Genomic DNA, 24,910 nt, shown 5'->3' on the forward strand with positions numbered 1-24,910 from the left:
CTGTCTCATGAACGCACTAGATTTACCCAACTTGTTGACAGCTTTATCGTGTTTGAGAGTAGAGCAGCTGCCTGTAGTCCTCATCACAGGACTTGGCAAAGATCTGCGAGCATCTTAATAATAACAAATTTCTTCTAGGGAACCAGTACAGAGGAGGTCTGATGTGCTTAGACTGTAAATCCTTTGGCGGGGGGGGTGGCAGGGGGGGAGAACAATATCATTTTGTTCCGCATTCGCAAAGCAGCTCACGTGATGGGGTCTCAACCAGGACTGGGGCTCTTTAGGTACTACTCCAATACAAAAAATAAATAGTAGTCATCACAAAAAGCAGCTGACCAACCATGTTGCTGAGGAGAGGTGCTGCTGCGTTCACTCTGAGCTGGAGTTTCCAAAAAGCTGATGGCTTCATGCCCAGAGTCAAAAATCACAAATAACACTACACCCAGAACCAAAAAAGGGAAGAAAAAAAAAATAGTATCCTTCTACATCCAAGAAGTTAAAAGCAACACATATTCTATATACAGAAACATGATATTCCCTCGAAACTGGGTCCAACTAGGAGACTTATATTTGACCAACAAATACATTTTTGGATAGAGCACTGAGCTGCCTCTACATTGACAAGACTGTATAGTCCCACTCTCCACAACTCCTCCTCTTCTGCAGACTCAACTTTGTTCACTAACTCGGAGGTGCCAGAAGGAAAATTATCAATTTCAGCAAAAGAAAAATGTCCAAAGTCCGAGCAAGTGTTTCATAGTGGCAGTATGGATGATGATGACAATGATTCTTTTTACACATAGTACATGCATTCAACTCGCCGACACAATTGATGTGCTCAGAATTAGGCATGATCATCTTCCAAGTCAAGCAAGTTACAATAAAAAAAAAGTAGAGAGAGACATTTTCCACATATCCCTAGCTAAGGATGCCTTGAAATTCATAAACAGCATGTCACGGGTGACCTACTGGCTAAGTCTACAGGTTGCAGAAAGTTAAAACTCTGAATAAAAATAAAATAAAAAAAGAGCAAGCAAGAGAAAGAAAAATTGCTCGAGCGCCTAATTCGTTTAACTGTCTTTCAGCAACAGGCAGCATGCAGATCTTCTCAATGGAACCAAACATGAGGCTTCATTTTATCCAAATTTAAAATTGCTTTCTTGGCCTAGAACAGAAGTTGAAATTAGACCTTCTCAGAGCTATTGAGATACAGGTCCCTGTCCAGCCACAAGACAGTCCTGAGGTAAAAGTTATGTTACATTTTGGAATGCAACACAACTTGCACTGATTATTTCAGACTAATGACATGGGAATAGAACCAAAACATATGGTAAAAATTTCCAAGGCATTTTCTGCACTTCAAACTCCTTTATGCGTTATGGCATATTTAGTTAGCAAAATAAAGGTTTGGTGATGAACCAGAACCTCCATCTTATAAAACCCACACTAGTAAGCCTTTTTTAAATTTGGTTAAATTGCAACGTGCTTCTGCCAGCTTGCCTACAAGATCTAATTTCTTATTTTAACTTCCCAGTCTACTTTCCTTTAAGTAATACACTTTAATGTTTATGACAAGAAACTCATTTCAAGGCATTTAAGATTTGATTTCGACAAGTATTTGCATTTCTTAAAGTGGAACAAGATAATACTTAACCAAAAATCTACAAACATATGCTTCCTGTTCCTTCTACTATGAAAAGGCTCCCAAGTCTTTCAGGATCCAACTTCCACTAAAGGATGTTTAGTTAAGGAGATCTAGAGGATGAGTCAGGGAGGCGGAGGGAATGGATGACTCGGATTATTATTTGTCTTTATCCTAGACCACAGATACAACACTGTGATGGGCACTAACATGCTTGCTGAAGAAATGGTGTGATACTGTAAGTTTAAACTAAACCAAGGAGAAAAACGCAATCACACAACTCAACTCCAGTATCAAGGAACGTAACAGGAGTATGACTATAGCGGGGAAGGTAATTTTCTTGTGCTGCAAAAATCTGAAAACCTCAGTAAATTTCCTTAGTCTGTATCAGTCAATACCCAAGACCATTTGAAGCCCTCCTCCGATGTCCCCCTCACCCCAAGAAGCGAACAGCCCAGTAGCAAGGATACTTACCTGGGTTGTAGAAAACCCAGGTTCACATCCCTGACCTGCCCGATTCAATCTGGAGAGGTTACAACCTGGGTCTTGCCCTACCATGTGCTCTGGTATTACCTACTGTGAGGTCAACTGGCTTGTTCAGCACTTTGAACCAGAAATGTCATCCAGAACCTCAAAAACTTTCCTAAGACTAGTATAATCTTGCAAAATGTTTAGATTTGAATAAAATTAATAATTTTCTAACAAAAGCAGTTAAGGTATTTTTGACTAAACCTGCTCAGGCCAAAACAAATTTAAAAATTAAATAATAAGAAGAAGAAGGTGGTAAGATTGGGGGAGCTGCTGCACTGAGATACAGATCTGAAGCAGGTATTTTGCTACCATGATTTTAATCATTTAACAGATACAGAAATATGTAAGATGTACCTCCCTGGACTATCAAGTTACATATTTAACGTCTTGTTCAACTGGTCTTCCTTAGTTCTCTCACCTAAAAAAAAATAATTGGGAAACATAACAGTTCAAAAAAATTAGCAGTTTTACTACAAACTAGTTCTGTAAGGGAAATTACATTCCAAGTCTTGTTCTCTAACAAGTATCTGCATCTGCTGCATGACAAGGATTGACGCAAAATATGATGCCTATTGGAAGAGCTGTACAGTAATGACTTGACCTTAAAAGCTTTATCTGCGAAGTGCTGGTACCAGTTGCATGAGCATCAGCAATTCTGCAAGCAACTGTAAAAGCCTTGTGTACAAACAGAATATCCTGTGAGTGACACCTCTAAGTAGCCTACATTTCCTTCTAATCTTGGAAACTGTGCAATCAAAACATTGGGGCTAGGGACAGAAAGTACACATGAACTAGTACAAGTGATCGGAAACCAGTTCAAATCTGTAACCACAGACATTCAGTGCACACACACCACTTGCAAACTGGCCAAAACCAGTTTAAGATAAACCTGGATGGATGTAGTATCAGACGTCACCGATTTAAGTTAAATCCGTTTCCTGAATTTCTGTCCTAGATCTGGAAGTGAAGGCTTAGATCTGTGTGCTCTGTTGATCATTCCCACTGAGGATACACATTTCAGTGAAACGGTCCCAGTTTACTGCAAAGTGCAAGTGGATGACATGCCTTTGCCTCCCTCAGTGAGGATATTGGTCCAGCTCCTCCAATTTTATTAAGGGCCTAGCTTACTGCTGAAGTTAACTTTGCGCTCCACAAATTACATTTTTTCATCCACCTCTTATCGATCTTCCTGGTCAGCTACTGTCATCTTTACATCCTCAAGCATGACTGGATTTATGGCACGTCAAGATCTAACAGAAGTGACTGCAGACCTTACAAACTTCAATACTGTCCAGGATTTCTGTAGACTTTTCAGAATTTCTTAGCTGCAATATCCCCACCTGACGTGCTAAATTACGAGCCAGACACATAATCCATATATTTTAGCAATTCCCATGAATAACTTTTTCTTCTTGTAAAAAGACTAATATCTGTTTACTTCCACTGAAATAGTCTTAATATTGCTGTAAAACATTTATATTTCTGAGATAGCCAGGAAAGGGAAGAAGACAGTTATAAGACTCTTGATTCTTGTAAGTGGTTCTGGATCCCAGGAGAGTCTGAGGAGCACCTTGGAAGGATGCAGATATTTGAACAAGATGTGGGAGTGGGGGAAATCCAAGGAGTCAATGAGCAAGATGAAAAGGCCAAAGTTATAGCCAGGTCCAAATGGGGAATCAAATACTGAGGGTAAGAAAAGACTAATTCTGAAAGCATAGTCAGCACTAAAAATTCCTGATCAGAGACAGGCCAAGTTCTTTAAATAGAGAGCCTGTGCGATGCAACGCATTATTCTTGTTAGAAACAACTGTTTCTGTCAAACTGCCCCCTTTCCCCCCAGAAAATAACTTTGAAAGAAAGATGTATTAGTCATAACTCCATATTGCTTGTAAGAGGAAACATATCATATGTTATTTAAGGAAATGTTGCTAAAAAGGATTTTTTTTTTTTGCTTTGTTAAACCAGGTTCAGCTAAAGCTGGAGGTCTGCTGACCAAAAGCATCAATATGATGTGGTCAGAAGTGGAATGGCAGCAGAATGATGGGTCAACCCACTTTCAAATATTAATATAGTTTAAAAGTTGATGTCATAAAATAGTTAAGCAATGTTTTTCTGTCTATAAAAAGCCATATATGGTCTATAAAAGGTTCTGCATGTAAATGCTGTTCTGTAATTTCTCCAATCCACATATATGGACCCTCATTCTACCATAATCAACCATGTACCACTTAGGACACCTGCAGAAGCCACTGAACTCCAGGAACTCCAGCTAGAAACTGCCACTGCTTGTTCAGCTTGTGGGATACGTTCTTCTACCATACACGCTAGGCAATTATTTTTGCCGTTAGAGACTTAAAACCACTAAGCCACCCAAGTGGGTGAATATATACAATATTCACATCTGCCTTCCTTTAGAAAGCAACCTTAAATTATAGTTCCTTTAAGCACCCTTGCAGATCAAGCTAAGTCAGCTTTTGAGGTTCACAATTCTTTTTAATACCAGAAGTCAGAGAGGCAAGTTAAAACAGAACCGTGTTAAATCCGCAATAAAATCTGAGCCCTTGTCTGATACGTTGTATCCACGTGCAAGGATAGTCTGTGGCCCACCTCATTTTAAACTGCAAACTAACTTTACTTTCCTGACCTAGTTCTATAAAGGTTTCCTTACAAAACAGTTCCTTAAAACTTAACAAGGAGCTCAAGACTTTGTATTTTTGTTTGCTATTTCTACTCAACTGGCACCCTGGCCAAGCAGAAAAGTCACTCCGTACTGTTTGCTATTTTATGTCTTTGTTTTTGCAAATGGCGTGATGGAGAAAGTGGCAAAAAAAAAAAAATGATTTGATGAATGTGTTTCCATAATAATCAGGCCTGGGAATAGGCGGTACAGCCAAAGGCTGATGCCAGCTTCAACACGCAACCCAGCCAGTACACACATCTTAGTCCTAAACTACCACACACGGTGCTATTCCAGGCTTAGGCTTTGGAAGTCTCCAACCGAGAAGCTGTAATGTCTGTGATCTACACCTTATGTGAAAAACTTAGCGTATTAACAAAACTGTACAAGGTTTAAATAGATATTTTGGCCAATAAAATGCATTATTTTCACTATGACAAACGGGGATGGATAAAAGGAAAAACTAAAGCACTTGACTACTAGCATGTTTTATAGATCAAGAATATTTTGATTCTGCTACAAAAAAAGAAAAACAAAACCAAACTAGTTAAACTAACAACTTTCCGTATTTCTATAGGCATGTGCACACAACCAGATGTACCTCAAAAAAAAAGTGAAGAAACCAAAAGAATGATCATATTTATGAAAACTAAACCAATTTTGCTCTGTGCATTTATTTTGTTGATGACTTTGAGAACACAAGATTACTACAGCAGAATTAAAAAGTCATTATTTATTTTTTTAAATGTCCATAAAAACATCCAGCAGCCTTGAGATATAAATAAATAAAATAAAATAGAATTAAATATAAACTAACTACAAAGCATACTGTTTTAAGTCAGAAGAGCTAACATAGAAATTCATGACTGCTGCATCACTAGAGAGAGGTATGGAAACCAGTATTTCCACCAACTAGCTTTGCTTTGGAGAAGAGAAAGGTGATTTGTAGATTCTTTGCTCCAGCAGCTTCAAAGCTCTATCCCACCAGCAATTCTGAACCAGATTCAAAGTCAGCACGGGCTTAAAAGGGACAGGAGAGGAAAATCATCCTTCCTGGAAGTGGGAAAGCTCCAATCACAGCATTTTAACTCCCCAGAATCCAAAACAAAGATTTTTGAAGACTGGTTTAAAAAGTACAGAGGAGGGAAGTGATTAAGGCAGGAGTAAATTTTGGAAGACGGAATCAAGAGACCATTAATCTATGCTGCATCAAGAGCATGAATAATCAGGCTAATGTGCTAAATAGAGCCATTATGCATTATGCGGAGGGGAAAGTCTCATACAGAGCAACTTCACAAAGCCACAAACTTTAGTTGCAGCAAATGAAGGGGTGGGGTGGGGTGGGGAAGCGAACGCTCCTGGATTTCTGTTTCCGATTCTCTCTCTCTACCTCTAGCTACAACCGTGTTACCACCTGTTGTTTCCATTTCACCGAGACGCGCAGCTCAATTTAAACTGGCGCAGTCCTAGCGCTGACATGCTATACACCGGGGTGCTCAACCCCCAGCCTGCAGAGCTCCCCCGAGTCTGGAAATTTAGCAACGGGGGAGCGGTCTGCCCTGCCACCAGGTTTTCAAGGCTGGACTGGGCCCCATTCCAACGCACCTGCATTGGCCCCCTAGCTCTACACAGCTGGATTGGGCCCAGCCTGGCCGTTTCCACGTGGGTGCAGATGGGATGGGCCCACGGATGGGATCCACCCTCCAGACCAACCTGGTACTACTCATACAGCCCATGGGCCAAAAAGGCTGGTCACCACAGCTTTACACCGACCACTTACAGTTTCCCCTCTTACTCGTGAAGTCAGACCAATTTGTTTTCAAATAGTCTCTTATCTGGAGAGACAAAGAGAAACCCAGAACTGTAAAGTCAGGTACCATTACACACATGGAATAAGCACTATATTCAATCAGCACACCAGGATTAGCATAGCAAGGAGGTGGGTGGGTTAAGAAACTATGCCAACCAGATGGCTCAGTCGATAATACAGTGTGCAGTCATGCAAAATGCCGAAGCTTAGGAATCTGATATTGAAGACTGACAGCATCCAAAAAGAGATGTCCTCATCTTCCAAGTATTAGCCATCAGCGCTCTCTCATCCCTTAAGCCTGAAAATTAGTTATAAAAATAAAATTTCAAATCTCCCCCAAAATGCCATCTATATACCAGGCTACAAAGAACACTCACAGCCACGCATGTTATTGAATACTGAGCAGATTTAATTGGGACAGGAGATGAAGCGGTTTCCTATTTATTTCTTAGGCCTATTTAAAAACAAACAAACAAACAAACAAACTTGGGAGGTTTATTGTTTAATTAAATAAATAATAGAGCTTGCATGATTTAAAAGTAAAGAATTTTTTTCTCCAAGTAAGAAAAACCAGTTGGCTACTCCTTCAGATATAATCACTGCGCATTACCCATTTTGGCTGCTGGGTTGTTGAAGGAAAGGGAACAGAGAAAATACCTAAAGTAAAAGCTAAGCTAATTTCATTTGGGACAATTTATATTCATATTAAACTTCACTGTTTGATGATGCAAGACCACATAGACACCAAGCCTACTATAATCAGGTGGAGAGAGGACAGGGCATGTTTAAATACTACACACAATCCTACCGTATTAGAGTATCTGCAATCAATCTTTCTGATCTCAGATCCTATTTACAAACACTTCCCTTTCATTCTGGGCTAGCTGTAATTTCTATCATCATCTTCCGCATTAGACTGGGCCTGTATCTGCCTCTGTTTTGGGGCAGTGCCTAGCACATGCTCTAAAAACTCTTCCAGCTCATTATACACCATACTCTGACTTCCAATTCACTTCCATCTCAAGTTTGATGGTATTGTCCACTGGTTTCCACCTCTCCCACCATGTCCTGTAATGATGTCTGTGCTTGTTTATTTATCATGCATCTGTCTGAAAGATAAAACTGAAGAAAGCCAGAGACAGAAGTTTGCAAAAGCTGATCCTTGCCCTGAAAATATGCTCCTGGGAGCAACAGGTTTAATAAGCTTGAGCTGCATCACATTGAGAGCGAGAGAAGACATCTTTGCCCAGACTTTCCACCAAATACAGTCTGAGATCCCGGGTCCATCTTACCGTCTCTCTTCTTAAGGTTAAAATGCTTAGTGCTGTAAATTTACAGCAAGCGTCTCTGTTTCGGAAAGTGTCATTTACTCAAAACTTAACACACATTCCAAGGGCAGAGAAACGATTTAAACACATAGGCAACAACTATTTTCCCCCTAACCTGTCGATATTCATTTTTATCTTCTGTTTTGCTATGTTTATGCAATAAGAATGGAGAAAAGCTCCCATGTACTCCAAGTCAGGGTCTTTATTTTGTGCTACTAGTCCAATTCAGAAACCAGGCTTTGACCAGCAAGGTCCCGGCTTGCTTCTTTTCCAGCAAAAAAGACAGTTTCCCTGCTTTAAAAAAAAAGATATACAACCCAATTTGGGGGGGGGGGGGGGGGAAGGGATGTGCTGTATATGAAAAACTATGGTATGTGACTTCTTAAAATACCCATCAGAAGTGTGAAGCTACCAAAACAAAACTGATTTGAAGCTGTGGGATTGTCCTGCTCCTCAAACAGAAAATTTCAAGACGCACAAGAGCACATGTTGCCACGTAACCTGTAAAATCAGATTTGATAAGGTCTCCTTTGCAAGCAGCCTGCCTAGAATATTCTTTTAAAACAGTACTTTATTATGCTGTGAAGAACATGATGCAGCAGGGAATCCAATATCAAAGCGTTACAGTACTTTAACAAAATAGTGGACAAACTATTAAGTTGTGTTTCTGAAAAGTCAGTGAGGTAAAACTATGATCTTTTCCTTTCACACCTGGGAATGGAGCTGCTTATCCCAGCTAAAATCTATTCCTAGGAACGTGCCAAATCCATCCACCAAGAGCCCCATATGCAACAATTCCCTTTTTTACAGCTTTACAGTAAAATAGTGTTTGAGCATTATTGATGGTAATCAGCTTCTCTTTTACAAATCCCTTTTATTTTGTACAGAATCATTAAAGCTCATGTGTTGGTTATCTAAGGCCTCTTATTACAGCTTTACTTTTATCTGATTCCAGATATTGGTCAATAATACATTCATGAACTTTTAAATCAAAGATTTACTTTATACCAAGTCATGTCAAAAGAGACTAAAACATGTTTTTAAAAGGTTCGACTTAATTTAATATGAGCTAATTTGAATAGTTTTCTGATGTGGCAACTCTCATTGTTAAATGCTAAATATAAGCAGTTTAGAGAGAAAGAACAACTGCCCGATGGAATTCATAAGCAGTGTAGCTTACTCGGTCTGAACAACACAAAGCACTTCTCTACCATCCGGGAAGAAAAATAAAACAGAAACAAATTTGTTGGCATTTTAAACTCCTACTTCACTTCGGTTCCATTTACACTTCTCTCCTCCTTTATTTACAGAGAGAGCTAACAGCTCCCTATTTCAAGACACAGATCAAGTCAAACAGCCATAAACTGTCAGCTATTTAGAAAGCAGATATTGTTCCCACAAAGAAAAAATGGTGCCTATTTGTTTTCTTTGTACTCCTTGGGGGACGGGGGCTCTGCTACGGGGGGGAAAAAAATCCTATTACATTCTAGCAGCAAGTTGCTTCTGATATTTAACAAAAATAGCATGTGCTATATTATTAAATAAATGTAGGATATACTGAAACCTCACCCCTGTTTAGAGCCATGCAAAGTCAAGCAGTTTAAGAGTTTTGATGCACAGCTCTTAATGCAGTAAAGCCAGGGGCTCTTAAGTCAGGTACAACTTCACCACTTAATTCTAGACCGCCCACAAAAGTAACTAACAGTGTCCACTAAGCCCTTAATTTGCTCAAACATTTCTTTGTTAACAATTCCCTGTAGTTCTCAAGCATGCTCTTATTTCAAGAAATTTTCTTAAGATATATTCCCCAATAAAGTGACAATTTCATATTCATGCAGAGGTAATGCATTTCAGCCAGAGAACCTCAAAATATTTAGCTATGTGAAGAGTTTGCTTTCTTCATCACTGGTGAATGAAAAGGGCAGCCATTTTAAATTAGAATGGCTGCTCGCCGCGATATAGAAGAGAACAGGCTTCTCCAGTTTGGGGTAAGCAAGATATTGCCCAATTTGAAACAGAGCCAGAATATCAAGAGACTCTCTCTCCGTGCTCATAAAAAATAAAAAGACAGAGAGAAAAAAATATCATTGCTAAGTGCCAAACTGTCAGCATCTTAATTTTGGAAGTTCAAAGACTAGACTTCCTAAATTACAGCAAGTTCCTAAGTTTTAAAGACAACAGACAGCATCTGATGTTGTGGCAAATCCATCTCATTCCTGCTGCTATATCAAGATAAAAAGTCCCGGATCTCTTCTGGGAGCACAGTACTTACAAAGTACTGGAGATGATTGTAAGCAAATGTGAACTGGCCCACTTCTTGGGAATTGTTTGCGTTTGGGTTGAACAGTCCCAATTTTTAAAAGGATTTGCTTGTTTACGCATAGTTGCTTAAATTTTGCAGCAAACTCTTCCAGGGGGTTACTCAGAATTTCTGAAACAAGTTGAGTAAACTAGACAGCTGGTCTCAGGACTTGATAAAACCACATTTAAAGTAGTCTGCAAGAGAGGAGGTGGCTATTTGTACATTACAGGACATGATAGAAACCCAACCACTGAAAAGGTCAATTTGTTTGAAAAAAGCTTACATAAAATAAGCAAAAAGAGGAACAAATTAAAAGCTAGCGCCACTCCAACTAGAAAGAACTAAAGAACTCTTATTTCTGCTTACTTTTCTGATCAGAATGGAAAGGAAACTTGTGTTTTAGTATCAGAAAAAGCTGCAACAGCTGATACTTTACGAGTGTGTGGGTGGGCTGTTTATAATATTACAAGTTTAAGAAAATACTTAGCATTTTTCCCATAAGCAAAATTTTAAAAAAATACAACCAAAAACAGTCCATCTTTTTGACAAACCCACTTGCTTTTGAGAAGGCAAATTCTCCCCCTTGGATAAAATGTAATCTCTAGTATTTACACAGCACCATTTTTGTAAGTCGCTTCCTCATTTAAATCAGATCTGATTTCTAGCACCACCTCTTGAAAAGATGACAAAGAAAACAAACCTTTTAGTCATCCCAAGAGTTTGAAAGTTTGAAAGGTAAGAAGGACCTCGCATTGAGAGTAAACCCTCCAATGCATCTCACCATAAGAGACAAGGTTCTTTGGGTGAATCTGATATCTTTTCTTAGACCAACTTAAATAGTTGGAAAATTTTTTTTAGCAAGCTTTCAGGTTTAAAAACCCTTTGGCAGGCTGAGGAAGTCTCTGCAGTTGGTGTGTGCTCTTCCTGGCATTTCTAACCCTAGTAGTAGTGATCACCTTGCTAAGGGAAAAAAACAAATCCAAAAAACCAAAAAAAGGTAATTGGGTAAAGGTCAAGATACTTAATCTAGAATCCAGTTGTGAAATCATTGCCACAACGAACACGAGAGCCACTGTGATCTAAAAACTATTTCACCATCTTTTGGCTCTTAAAAACTGAAGGTCTTGGGCATGAGATTTTTTAAACACAAAGCCCTGTCTGCCTAATTTAGGCCTTCAAAAATCAAAAGGCAATTATCCCCAAGAGTGGGAGTTAGCTGCAATGGCCTTGACCCAAATTTTCCCTCCCCTCCACCGTTGCACAGCATTCCATCTGCTCCTTTTCAGCATGATGGATGAAGTTTATCACACGCCTTGAAATCTACTCAAAATGTAACATCATTCTACAGTTTGTATATTAATAGGAATGTGTTAGCATTAGAGCAGTAAGTGGTATCACTTACAACCTTGCCAGGAAGGTACACCTTAAAAAGTTGTGTGGAGTGTTAAAAAAAAAAAGAGACATGGGGAAAAGACCTGCATCATGTTTCATTAAGCTCTGTATTGTCAAGGACGTCTCCACTGGAAAACTGCGTTAGGCAAGAGAAAGGGACAGTGTGTGGAAAGCAACTAAAAACAGATCCGAGAAAAGACATGGCCAGCCTTTTGCCTACATCAAGACCCAATATGACTTGGTTACGGAAGCACTGAGCTTTCAGAAATAAAAGGTGATGGTCTTTACTATATGGCCTAAAGACATTACCGTACAGTAGGTGAGTCACTCAGAAGTTTACAAAGAACACTCTTTTTATTTATTTATTTTTTTTAATTAAGATTGAAGAAAATCTTTAATACTAATCTTCATTAAAGAACCAGTCTGTGCAAGACAAAGTGTTACAGGCGCCAAAGAGCAACAAGTCTAAAAATAGTATTAAGCCCCTCCCCTATAATAGGAAGAATACGTAGAATCACATCCCAACAGTGGGGTCAAAGTAGAAGAGTCTCTAGAGTGATCCAATTTTAGTATATATATTCTCACTTTCTTTCATCATGAACTACAGACCTAATAGGCAACGTCAATCCTATAGCTCATGGTAAGACGTCTAGTTAAGGGCCTGATGAATCCACTTGTACGGGGTCCTGAGACCATCACACCAAGACCTTTGATGCGCATGGCCAGGCAAGACTATCGAGGAGTGGAGGGCTGCCCAAGACCTACCATCTCCTCTTTACACCACCGAGACAGAGTCCGAAGGCCAGACAAGCCTAGACATTCAGTGCCTCGATGGTTGTAGCTTCTGCCAGAGAGAAACGCATCAGAGCTGCTCCTGACTGCTGAATGTCTCTGCAAGGGTGCGTTTCTTTTACGGTGACATGCTTTAGCATTTCTACAGCCAAAGAGGCCCCATAAGACAATGGGGGCTAGGGTTTTGAGGTGCCTTATGCTTACCTTACTCTGGAGGTTGCAATGTTGTAGCAATTTAAAGGAGCCACCCTGCTCCCAGAGCAGCCCCACTATGTTGCTGCCAGACCCTCCCATCAGAAGCAGTTTACAGTCATACCCAGGACCAATAAACTAGAGAACATTTCACGTAAAAACCCCCAAAAACAGGGAGTTCAAAACAGATGCATTTCAAGATTCAGTGGAGGGTTAAAGAACCAAAATTGTTAGAAAAAGGGAAGGTAACTTGCAGCCTCCAAGCTCTCACCTGGCCACAACCTGCCCCACTGCTGCAGCTGCAACAGCAGCCAGACTCTCCAGGCTCCCCACCCTCCTTTGGCTGCTGCTTCCTGTCCTACCTAAGGGACAGGGCAGGCAGACCAAGGTGAGTCTGGGCCATGTGACGGGAGGGGATTTCGGCTGTATGGAGACTGTGGGGGAAAGCAATCACACCCGCATGGAGCAGCAGCGGAGGAGGGCAGCCCAATGCAGCAGGGCTGGGGAGTGCCCACAAGGCACACGTTGCAGTGGAAGGCAGGGGGGAGACACCTGGGGAGGAGGCAGGAACAAAAAAATCATCATCATCATCACCACACTTGTGCACCTACATAGTGCAGCAGTGTAGGGGTGGGTGCCCACATGGGCACAGGAAACAGGAGGGGGGAGCATCCACGCTACGCATAGTCCTGTGCTCACAAGCCTGGTGCAGCCCGTGTAGCATGAGGCCCCTGCTGGGAGTGGCCCTGGGGCTTATAAAAGTTAGACAGACCTGCATTGGATAAACACTACTGTGTACCTCTAGTACCCATTAAAAGTGAACAAAGGTATTTTGATAAACTCTTTAAAAAGCCAACAGTTATCTTGGGAACTGCGTGTCATGGCTCCATATACATGTAAACAAGCTACAATGCAATGGCAATTTAGCTGCCATTCTTCAGAAACCGTGTTAAAGTCTACACATCCCAGCTTGAAAGGTTCCCTCCCCATCTTCCCATTCAGTCGGTATCACATTGTGTCATAATGATGTACTTACTGATTTGCGGGGCTGGCAGAATTCGTGCAGCTCGAACCGGACCATGACGGACAGAAAAGAGCTCTTGTGCTTCACCGCTGATCTGCACAAATGGTGCAAGGAAGATTACATTTAGTAAGCCAAAGCAAACAAACCTCTCTCCACCCCCAATTCCTTCACTTTGCCCTCCCCTCCCACAAAGCCCAAACCCCAAAGCAAAGTGGGATCAGGTGCGACTCCTCCAGAGTCTTGTACAGTGCTATAACACCGTAACAGGATGTTCCTGTTGCCCTGATTAAGAGTTGGTAAAACCCTGCAGCAATCTGAAGGTTAGCTGCTAATTTCCGGAGCAGGTGTAATTCTTTAATTTCCTCCCTGAATGTGACTGAGGTGTATCTAAGATTAACAGGTCCTTAGGGAAGGAATTCAAAGGAGATCATTTTGGACAAGGGTTCAATCCAGCGTCGCTTTGGAACTCCTTGTTTTTCCGGGTTTTTTTTAAATAAGCTAACGTCAAGGAGGGAAAGACATTTCGACTCGACTGCCTCATCTGCATGAGTCTCTTTCACCAATTCATCTTATTCAATTAACATAAAAAACAACACACTTCAAACATACTGATTAAACTAGTGCAAATTTAGCAATTTCAGTTTATACAAGACATACAGGGCGTGAGCTAAAATGCAGAGGATATTCTTTTCTCTGTTACCAAAGTTGACCCAAAAGTGTCACAGAGAAGACTATTTACAAATCTTTAAAAACAGCGACCAAGTACTTTAAACAGAAGTCCTCTGCCTTTAGAAAGTCAGTGTTTTCCGCCTGGCTACACAAGGTATAAAAGCACTATGTAACATCCATAAATAGCATGTACTGCACAAAAAAGCAAGTCTTCAACTTGCCTACTGAAGGATTTTGAACTAAAACACTAGAAATTCCAGAACAGTTTATTCTACAGTGTGTATGCCATAGTAAAAGGAAAACTATTTGGGATTAAGAGAGACAAATACTGGCTTTTAAAGTCAAAGTATCTGAAAATAAGTGCACCATATATTCCATGGGTATGAAAACTATGTTTCAGAGTCAAACTAATTAAATTTGTCATTAATGGAAGCCCTGAAGAGATTAAAATCACAAGTAGTTAAAAAGAATTTCTAGACTTCCTATAACTGGTCAGTCAGAATATATTTTCATAACTGATTGGTAATGGATCAAATATGGAATGTCAAACTTCAGGAAAATGGCAAACATGAAACTAATGCCCCAAACCAAGAACTTAAATACGTAGTGAGGCTAAAAAAGTTAACAAACATCTTGACATATTTTGGAAAATAAGCCAAATAAGCATCTTAAACTATGTATAGTATGAAATTAAGACCTTTAAAAATTTGTAAATATTACACTACAAACCAAACATAACCTTTTAAAATGCCTTCTCTACAATTGCTTTCTCCAGCTTAGTTCACAAATTAGATAAAATAAAAATGCAACTATTTGAACAAACCATGAATATGGCATCTCAGACCCCACCCCCTTACTGCAAATCCTTATCTATCCATCTTACAATTTATTACCATTCTTATGAGTAACGCATGCAAAATTCCAGCTTATCCTCTTGAAGGATCTGTCTTTTATGAAAGCCATGTGCAAGTACCAGACTTGGTACAGAACACTTCTTAAGAAGTAAACACAATACATTTAACACTCCTATTCCAAATTCCTACTGTATGTCTTCATAAAACCAGAAACAACCTGCAGGGCTCAGCAAGGAAATTTAGGGAAATACTGATCTTTAAATGTCTTTGCAGAGACAAAGTGCTCCCTTCCATTCTCACGCTGATATGAATCAGGAACAACTCCAGTCAAATGATTAGAAATACTCCCCGATTCATACAGATGTAAAACTAAATGTGAACAAGACAAGGATCAGACCCTTAGTCTACCCTACTCTAATTTTATTAAATAATTCACATCACAGATTCTGCTTTGCAATTTATTAGCAGTGCTTGTATAGCACATGACATTTTAAGATCACTTTACAAAAAGACATGGAAACACTAATTTTTATTTGATAGCAGTCATTTTCCGACAGAACAACAAGTGGTCCCCACCTTCTACTTGCAAACCATGTGTCGACCAAAACATGTGTCGACCAAAACAACTGGATAATATTGAGAAGCCTAAAGGATGAAGTCAGCTTTCTTCCTAGATTTAGTCGACTTCCTTGAAAACAGCACATGGGTTTGGGACAGGGAAGCAGTGAAAAAAGTGAACAAGTGGTTGAACCAAGAGGAAAGGTGAACATAGGAGAAAGTAGCAGGTATTTACATGGAGAGTGTGGTTAGGCAACAAGCTTGTTGAGAAGAAAAAAAATGAGGGAGACAGACGTGTGTGTAGACAGGAACAGATTTCCTATTTGTGGAAACATAGCAGTTCTCTAAAAACGGGAAACAAAATGGGAAGGCATAAGACTTCAAAACTATTATCATTAGCATTTAAGGTTTTTTCCCTCCCAAAAAAATATGAAAAAAGTGCTTCATGTGTGTGCACATCAATGGCTGCAAATGAAAGCAAAAGGGGAAAAAGAACTAACAGAACAAAAGTACGGAAGAAGTGATTCATATATAATAATACAACCCGATTCCATCACCTCGCACTACTTTTTAAGCATGCCAACACATCAGCTCCAGCTCCAAGCTACTTCAAATAAAGTAAGAGTTTTAACAGTCAAAACCAGTAAGAAAGCCAAACATACTCAAAGTTTCTGCTCTAAAATATACTTAGTTCTGGAAAGCATACTTATTTGGCCTGGGATACTAAGATGTGGTAAAGCTTTCAAAGAAATCTAAACACAATTAGGCATCCAAATCCAATTGAAAATTATTGGTCGCTTGACACCTAACTCCCCATGGCACCTTTGAAAAGCCCAGCCCAAATTACTTATGGATAGATAATTAATTCCCAGCACCCACGGGAAATATTATCCCCATTTTACAAATAGGGGTAATTAAGGTAGAAGAGAAATTAAATGAAATACTTAGAGATACCAAGTCAGTCAGAAAAAAAGAGAAACTGCCAGCTCCCAACCCTGTTCTCAAACCACTAAAGTATATCTTTTTCTTCTGGCTTAAGACAAAATTTACTCAAATAAGGAAAACTTTTAAGAAGCTTACACACCTACATCTGCAGTGTCACCGTACTAGGATGTCTATACTTTACTATGCAGCACGTAGTGTGTTGCTCAACTTATTTGGCGAGATTAGAAAAAAAAAAAAAAAAATAGTGACAGACTGTAAAGTGTTCTCCTATGCTTCTGTAGATTTTATAATGAAACTATAATTGTATCAAGTTATTTGAAATGAATTATCTCTAGAAATCTACAGAAAGCCAATGTATGTCAGCAAAATAAGGAAAAGCTACAATGACACTAGTGAAGTCTCCTTAGTTCCTATATAGCATTTTTTTTATCCAAACATTTCAGAAGTGCTTTACAAAAAAAAAAGAAGCAGTAATAATACAAAGTGAAAGACTTATAGTGTACTAAAGATCCTGGTTGCTCCTTAGGTGGGCTTGGAGGAGAAACATCTCTGGGTGCATACACACATACTAACTTTGACAGTTAAGCTGACTTAACTGTCAGAGTTTACACACTTAAATGTCGACTTAAATGTGGCACAAGATAATACACGTGCAAGGTGTATTATCTTGAGTCACATTACTTAAGTTGATTTAGCTCACAAGCTGGCTGCCACCATGTCAAGGACCTGTATGTGTGTATGCTCTGATGTGGCTTAACTTGAGCTGACTTCATGAAGTCAACTTAGTTAAATTGCCTTATTTTAAGTTGACTTTGTACATGCGTATACACCTTCCTCGAGGTCTTTTTAGTTTAAATCTTAGCATGAAATTACTCAAATAGATAAGTTCTGCCCAACAGCACCTTTTCTAACTTGTGATGTACATTCATGAAAGGTCCAGAATTGACCCAACTAAAGACTCATGTTCCCAATTTATCCACAGAACAAGCAAAAAGCTTTATCATCACCCCTGCTGAGCTAACACGGCTCCTGATCTGAAAGCGCCATCTCCGGATAAGAGATACCGTAGCTTTGTGTTCTTGCCAGTTGAGTCCTTATCTCCCTACTGAGGCTGCCAACAGGAGGGGTCATTTATTCCAGTTGTAACTGGACTAGGACAAACAACCGTCTTTATTATAAGCCATCTAGTCACTGAATAGCTAACCATTTTGTCACTACCAGCCTAAGGTGGGTGTGAGCTGGCAACTATAAAAAGGTGAAAGGCTCCACACCCCATTACCAGTCCCTTGAGCTTCCTAGTCTCCTGAACTTAGACGAAATATAAATAGACTTTAGGAACTGAAAACAAAGCTTATAATTCATCAAAAAGCACCTATGGAGAAAGTTGCTTGTGGCTGCCATTTTGGATTTACTCCAGCTAAACAGCGAGTCCCTGTGGCAGCATTCAAAGTTCTTGGAAGTTTCCTTTTCCTGTTCCAAACGCCAAGAAAGCTTCCAAACAGATTTTAAGAGCCGAAAATGAAGCTTTCAAAGCAGCTTCAGGTATTCTTTCTACAAAAAGGGTGAATCCAAAGTAGCAGCTACAAGCTGGTGTGAAGGAACTTAGCAACTTCCACAGTGCAAGTGGTCAAGCCACAGGTCGATGAGACTGAAATCTGCAGACCTGCCTGGAAGATAGTAAGCAAAGGCTCTATCCAACCTGAGGTCAGCTGCCCAAATGAAGACTTCATCCCTTCTCCCCCAGGTGAGAAGAGATCAGGAAAATGGAGGAAACAGTTTCTTCTCCCCTTGCACAAGCATAATTTAGTTTATGACTGCTGCTTAATTTTATGACAGAATTTTATTGTTTGGGACATACCAGTTTGGACCCGTAACAAACAGAATAAAGAAAGATTTGTTCACGCTGTATGGAAAAAATAATATTTTCCGACCATAGAAAATAGCTTTCACATGGTGAGAAAAAAAAAAAGAAGTGCCAAAAATGTACGCAAACACCAAAACTGAAGATTAGAAATCGGATTCTTAAACTAAAATGCAGACATATAAAATTGCAAATTGTTAGGACACAGAAACTTGACTGTCGCTAACACATAGAGATGTTAGGTGAGTTATTAGGAACCCACTTTTTCATTCTAGTTATGGTTTTGACCTACGATATAATATTGTATCAAAATAAAAAAATATATACATTTTCAAAGCTCCCAATCTACATAGACATTGTGGAGCTGGCTCAAAGTAACGTGCTGCTTCTTCTGGTAAAACTGCGGGGTTTTTTTGTTTTGTTTTTTAACATCTGCAAGTAGCTACAGGGTTGTTCATGCCTCCATGAACTATACCACAAAGCTCAGGTTAAAGGAAAAAAAAAAATACTGAGTGCATCTAGCTGCGTGCGTTATTGCCAAGTACACTACTTAGCTCTGCAGTAAAGTCACCGTCTACATACGTCCCAGTATTAGGGCATAGTAAACTACTGTCAGGGACAGTACTATCTTACAGCAAAATAATTAACACGTGTAGATGCTGACCACAGGCATAAACTGCACCTGATCAGCCCAGCCAGCCAGGGGCCTACTCTGACCTGGCTCAAATTGCTGCTGTTCTGGACACACATGTAGATGCTGTTCCTGGGAGCAGTTCATTCCGGCTCAAACTGCTCCAGAGTTTATTGCATGTGTAGATGCACCCACTAGTATTACAAGTTAGGGAGTGGAACCAGTATGAATTTAATTTACATTTGGTTTTAAACTTAGAAAGAAAATTAATGGTCAAGATCAAAAAGGAGGAGAAAGTGAAATGGCTAGGAAAAAAGTCAACTTTCACTTTTTCATTTGTTAAATTAGACTCTCACCATTAAATGGCAGAAAGAAAAAAAAAAACAACACAGCTTTTTTAATTACCAAACTATTACAAAGTAACACAAACTGGGCCATTTGTTTTCTTAAAATTAAATCCCCCCCCCGCTCTGACACGCTCCTCTGAACAGAATGGGATGGCCCTCCTAGGAACTGCCAGGACCAGTATGAAAAGGCAGCTATATTGAATTAATTAATTATGTTAAAATTGTAGCCACCATGGAAAAAATACAAGAATCTCAAATAAAACAAAAACACACTAGCTATGGCAGCTTGCTAATGCCTTTAGTTACAGTTCTGTCAACATTCCCATTTTAAGTGCAACATGTTTTGAGCAGTCTTAACATGCTCAGGCTGCAGACTGAATATGCATCCGTAGTATGGGACAGTGCTTCTTCACCTCTCCCATCGCTACCCAAAAGCAGACAAGTAACATATATATGGGAAGCAGACACGGGAGGGGCACAATTATCCTTCAAGGCTGTGCATTCGGTCTTAGGCTCTATCCAAGTAGAGCTACATGAAACTCCCTTAAGAGCTTACTGCTCCTCCTCCAGTCTGCCAAAGGGTCTGCTGCAGAAAGGAGTTGGGTTTTTCTTTCCTCCCTTCCCTCACAGGTGTTGGATATATTATAAATCACACGAGTTCTCAGCACAAGAGACTGTGCAGGTTGTGCACATCAGACCAGAAAAAGCACTCAAATAAGAATGTAAAATATTTGCCATATGAAAATAAGATTTTAAAAAATTAGCCTCTCCCCCAAACCTCCGAGCACAATAAAACAAGTTATTTTTTCCCCAGAGTCTCTGTACACTTATTGGAAGGATGATATAACTGGGTAATTCTCACACATTTTTCTAAGTGGTTACTGCAAGCATTTACACAGGTCTCCATGCAGGAGATGACTGCACAGGGCCCAAGCCCGTGAGGTCGGAAGAGGCACGGAAGCAAGGGCATAATCTGTAACATACTTCCCACCTCACACGTGGGTACTTTTGCCAGAACGGACTAAACTACAAAAGGGTTAAGAAAGCCACCATGCAGGGCTTTTGGAAGACGGGGAGCGGGGAAAAGAACAGCTCCACTGTCCCCTGCATGAATATAGTAGCTAGTTTTGCTATGTTGCAATTCTTTATGCATTTATCAAGACTAATATATGTGTCAGTTTATGATGGGGAGAGAAATCAGAGACGACAATGGCATTCAGAAGTTGTCCAGATATGCCTCCGCCTCACCGGTCTTCATCCATTGGCCGTTACCGATCATAAGACGCAATACTGTAGACTGTCGGAAACAGCAGCACTGTGCTGCAACCGTATAAATTTGTTTAATTATATATTACCGTTTGCTGCTACAATACAGTCTCCTTTGTCAGTCAAGTTCCTGATTTCTTAAAGCCCAATAGCTCTCTTATAACTGAAACATGAATGGCTAAATCGATGTCGTCATTGTCTACTGTTCCTTCGTACAGTAATAATAATAATAATCAGCAGCCGCAAAACCAGCCAACATGCACTTCTTTGACTAGGAACACCTAGAACAGCCACTGGGAAACCACATTAGGCAGAAACCAATTCCAAGTGTTTTCTGGTTCCAACACCGTGTACGAAGTGTGAGCAAAGGAAAACAAATTCCCAAACCGGCACAAAACACACACTACACAGTAATTAAGTAGGACCTTCTAGTCAGACTTCTGTATGCGCCAACGTTTCTTCCCGCTTCTAGGGGCGTATTTTAAGAATACTTTTAACCTTTCCACCCCTCTTTCAAAGTAAAGATCAAAGAAAAAAGTAGTTTCGATAAACACCTTCCACTTATGCAACACAGATTTAGACACCGCACTTCAAAACCCCAGCCGTTACTTCAGCATCCAGCAGTCCAAACATTATTTCAGTCCTTTGAAGCGGCTCTAATGGTATCTTCCATTTGCAAGTAACACTTCCCTAGTCAAAGATCTTACTCCGAGGAGATGTTAATGTAAAAGCACTCAGACTGCAGAGAGACACGCACTCCTGGAGGCAGACTGCAAAGGTGTTTAGAAGTCAATGTAACACCATTACGGAGAGTGTCAGCTTAGTAGCTGTCATAAACACTTCATAATCACTCAGACACAAACTGGACTGCCTGCGGCACATTATTTTATTAAGTGCTGAATAGGAGTCCAATTGAATGAGGAAAGAAAGCACAATGCCGCAGATGACAGCCTGCGTGTGTGGCTTTTCACGCAAACACTGAGATTGTTGCTTTTTTAAACTGAAAGCCCTTGTAAATATTAAAAATCTGAGACCTCTCTTAACAGAGATAAGATCACCCAATTATAAACTAGAGACTCGATATGATACAGAAAAAGAGATAAGCATATTTTGTTCCAAAACACACACACACACACACACACGCTGTTGCTAAGTAAAATGCATATATTTATATAGAAGGTCAATCAGACACGTCATTGCAAGCTCTCTTTTACCCCCTAAAAACCAAAACAAAAATCTTAAGAAAAGAGAAAGTTAGATTTGACTATGTCTAAACTTTTTAGAGGTCTTAGTTATAAAACCCTGACACCCAACAAAAATTAAGGTTAGGACAAACAAAAAGCAAACTGAGAAGTCAAACTAGGATATACATGCACACAATGTTGCTCATCATCTGTAGTGGGGCCACTGCCTTAGATCTTGCAAACTCTAAGTAAAAAGACTTAAAAAGAGGTGCCGTGGAACAGAGTTGACAGTCTTTCCTCACTCCTTCAGTGCAAACTTAATTGCAGTCAGGGATACCTCCAACACTGGGCCAGTTGGAGGCAGATATAATACCAGAATTAATTAAATTCCCCTGGTCCAGTTTTGCCTGCGTACACTGCTTTAAAAAATAGTAATCGTACAAACTCAAGAACTGAAACCAAAGCAGCCATCCAGGACTCCTCCTTTATAAAGCATTTATAAACATCCCAAAATGCTATAAATGTGCTTGGAAGAAATCAGTCAAGAAAGGCTTGGGTCTGACAAACTACGGTTTCAAGTATCCACATGGTATCACCTCCTTTCAAATGAATGAGGAACACAAGTAATCATTTTCTACATTTTCTCCAAAAATACTTCCCTCTTTTCGAGTGGCCTCAAATCTTGATGGACATCTGATACCCTAAGTGCTGCATATCTCCTGACATCTATCCCAGCTACGACAACTCACGTTGTCAAGACACACGTATCAAATGCCACCTAAAGATAACCATCTCAATCTCATCAAGAATCTGCTCCAAAGATTCACTTGTCTGAATCTCTGCTTTATTTCAGAGCTTCGATTTCATGCTTTGTTACAACACTTTGTGGTGTTTGAGCGCATGTGTTAGTTCAATACCCCATGCCCTTCAAAGTGACTGACCTAAATGAGTGGCACCAAATCCTCAGAAAACCCTTTAACTCTTCCATAAAATGCCACTGTGAGTATATCAACGTTGACACAAACATTCTCCAACATTCAGACAGTTGTTTATGGGCTAGTGAAAGGCATCGGCATGGAAAAATAGACAATACTAGCAGATATTTGGGACTTCAATTCCATTTTTCTTATATGCTGTCAAACGCAAAAAAAAGCAAGATATTTAGTACTGAAACACAAGGACACAACAAGGGTGCTGAGGAGAATGCTGATGGACTGGTGTGGAGCTTTTTTTGCTGACAGAGGTGACAAAGTGGTGAATATGGTACTCTGTGACACAACTATGTTACCTTCAGGCAGAGTCCCATTCCCCTAAAAGGAGGAAAATTGAGTTCGCCAAGACATTCCTATTCCACTCCTCTGACAAAAAAAAGGTCCCATCTCATGGAAACCTCCCCTGAGAACAAGGATACAAAAGGCTTCCATCAAGGAGACTTCTTTACATGACCGCAGACAGTCATTTGAGAGGGATGCAAGGAACTCTCACCTCAGCCTGAAAGTAATGCCTTGCTGCATCCCCCAAGAACCAGCTACTCTGATCGAGACAAACTCTAACTCAGGGGTTCCCAAAGATTTTATGCCGCGGCCCAGCAAACCGCAGCCCAGAAGTGGCTGCAGACCGGCAAACCATATCAACTGGCCATAACAAATCTACAAACTATGCAAAATAGGTGTCTACTTCTGCCCACCTTCAAGGAAACCCTTTTCCATTTTGAAAAGATCAAATTTGAGCGTGTTCAGACAAATTGAAGAAAAGTCACTAACCTCGATCTGAGTAATTATTATCCATCCAAACCACTTTTTATTGGAAGTTCTGTTAGAATTTCAGTTACTGCTGCAGCTGTAATACTCTATTTCTTAGCTCGATATCTTAGTGACACCTAATGTTTGGTTTCTGTAGTACACTTTGAAGATCAGCGTAATGATTTCTAACTGCTAACTTTGGTATAGAAATGTAAAAATATTTCATGTTTAAGAAGTTAACTGCATACAAAACTGATTATGCATTGTTTGGATTTTTTTTAGTGACAATTATTTCAAGAGACTAAAGGAAATGTAAAAAAAAAAAACCCCTTTATTTTGCTACAACATTACATGAAAAAAACAAACAAACCTTTCAAAACAAAAATAAAACAGCATTGAAAACTCCCTCTGCTACCTCCAAAATATCATCTTGAATACTAGAAATCCTCAGTAAGTCCTCAGGAAATGCAAGTAGATATACCAGTTCCCAAACTCTACATGTAGTTTTACACAGTGTATTAGGGTCTAACCTAATTGCTGGCTTTTGGTTTTCATTTTTGTTTCCTCCTCAGAGAAAAAAGGGTACATATTCCAGTTTTCTCCTCTTGTAATACCAAAGTGCTAGTCTTAAACACAGGTCTCAATAAGGTATGCAATATGCCTTTACAAAGAGCAAAAGGAAAAAAAAATTCCACTGTGTTTTCTTAAGTGTAGCTTGGCTGGATAAACCTATCCTCTTCTATACCAATGAATAAATGCAAAACAAGAACCTTTTTATAGAAACTCCTTGCATTACATGCAGAGGAGGAGAAATTTCATCCTCACTAGGTTTTTTCCTCAAGTACAAGGTGTTGTACACACTGGTTTTTATGAGTTAAGAATTTTATGACATACTGTATTAAACGTCCTCCTAAAGTTCAAGAAATTTGGGGAAAATTCCCCAAATTGAGTCCATGTGCTCGTAACTATTCTGGAACACAAATTGCGTGGTACATTTGACAGAATAAAATCAAACCCATATGCGCATATAGACTTTAATAAAATTAAAATTGCAAATCATGCACATGACAAACACTGCGATTGTAAAATACTGTTAGGCCTGCATTCCTAGAAAAAAGGACAAGCTTTTCACATTTTTTCCCCTAAAGAAACAAGGTTTTGCC

General features: G+C 39.7%; 1 protein-coding gene across 10 annotated transcripts in view; it reads right to left on the reverse strand.

Moving 5' to 3' along the window:
* Positions 1 to 24,910, reverse strand: part of BCAS3 (BCAS3 microtubule associated cell migration factor) — a 445,712-nt gene that overhangs the window by 411,079 nt on the left and 9,723 nt on the right. For all 10 annotated transcript variants that reach the window (XM_019493311.2, XM_014608078.3, XM_014608076.3 and 7 more), the window contains exon 6: positions 13,703 to 13,784. In XM_019493311.2, the coding sequence (XP_019348856.1) occupies positions 13,703 to 13,784 (82 nt within the window). The remainder of the gene's footprint in view (positions 1 to 13,702; positions 13,785 to 24,910) is intronic.

The sequence above is a fragment of the Alligator mississippiensis genome, chromosome 14 (genome assembly GCF_030867095.1).
Source record: "Alligator mississippiensis isolate rAllMis1 chromosome 14, rAllMis1, whole genome shotgun sequence".
Lineage (NCBI taxonomy): Eukaryota > Metazoa > Chordata > Crocodylia > Alligatoridae > Alligator > Alligator mississippiensis.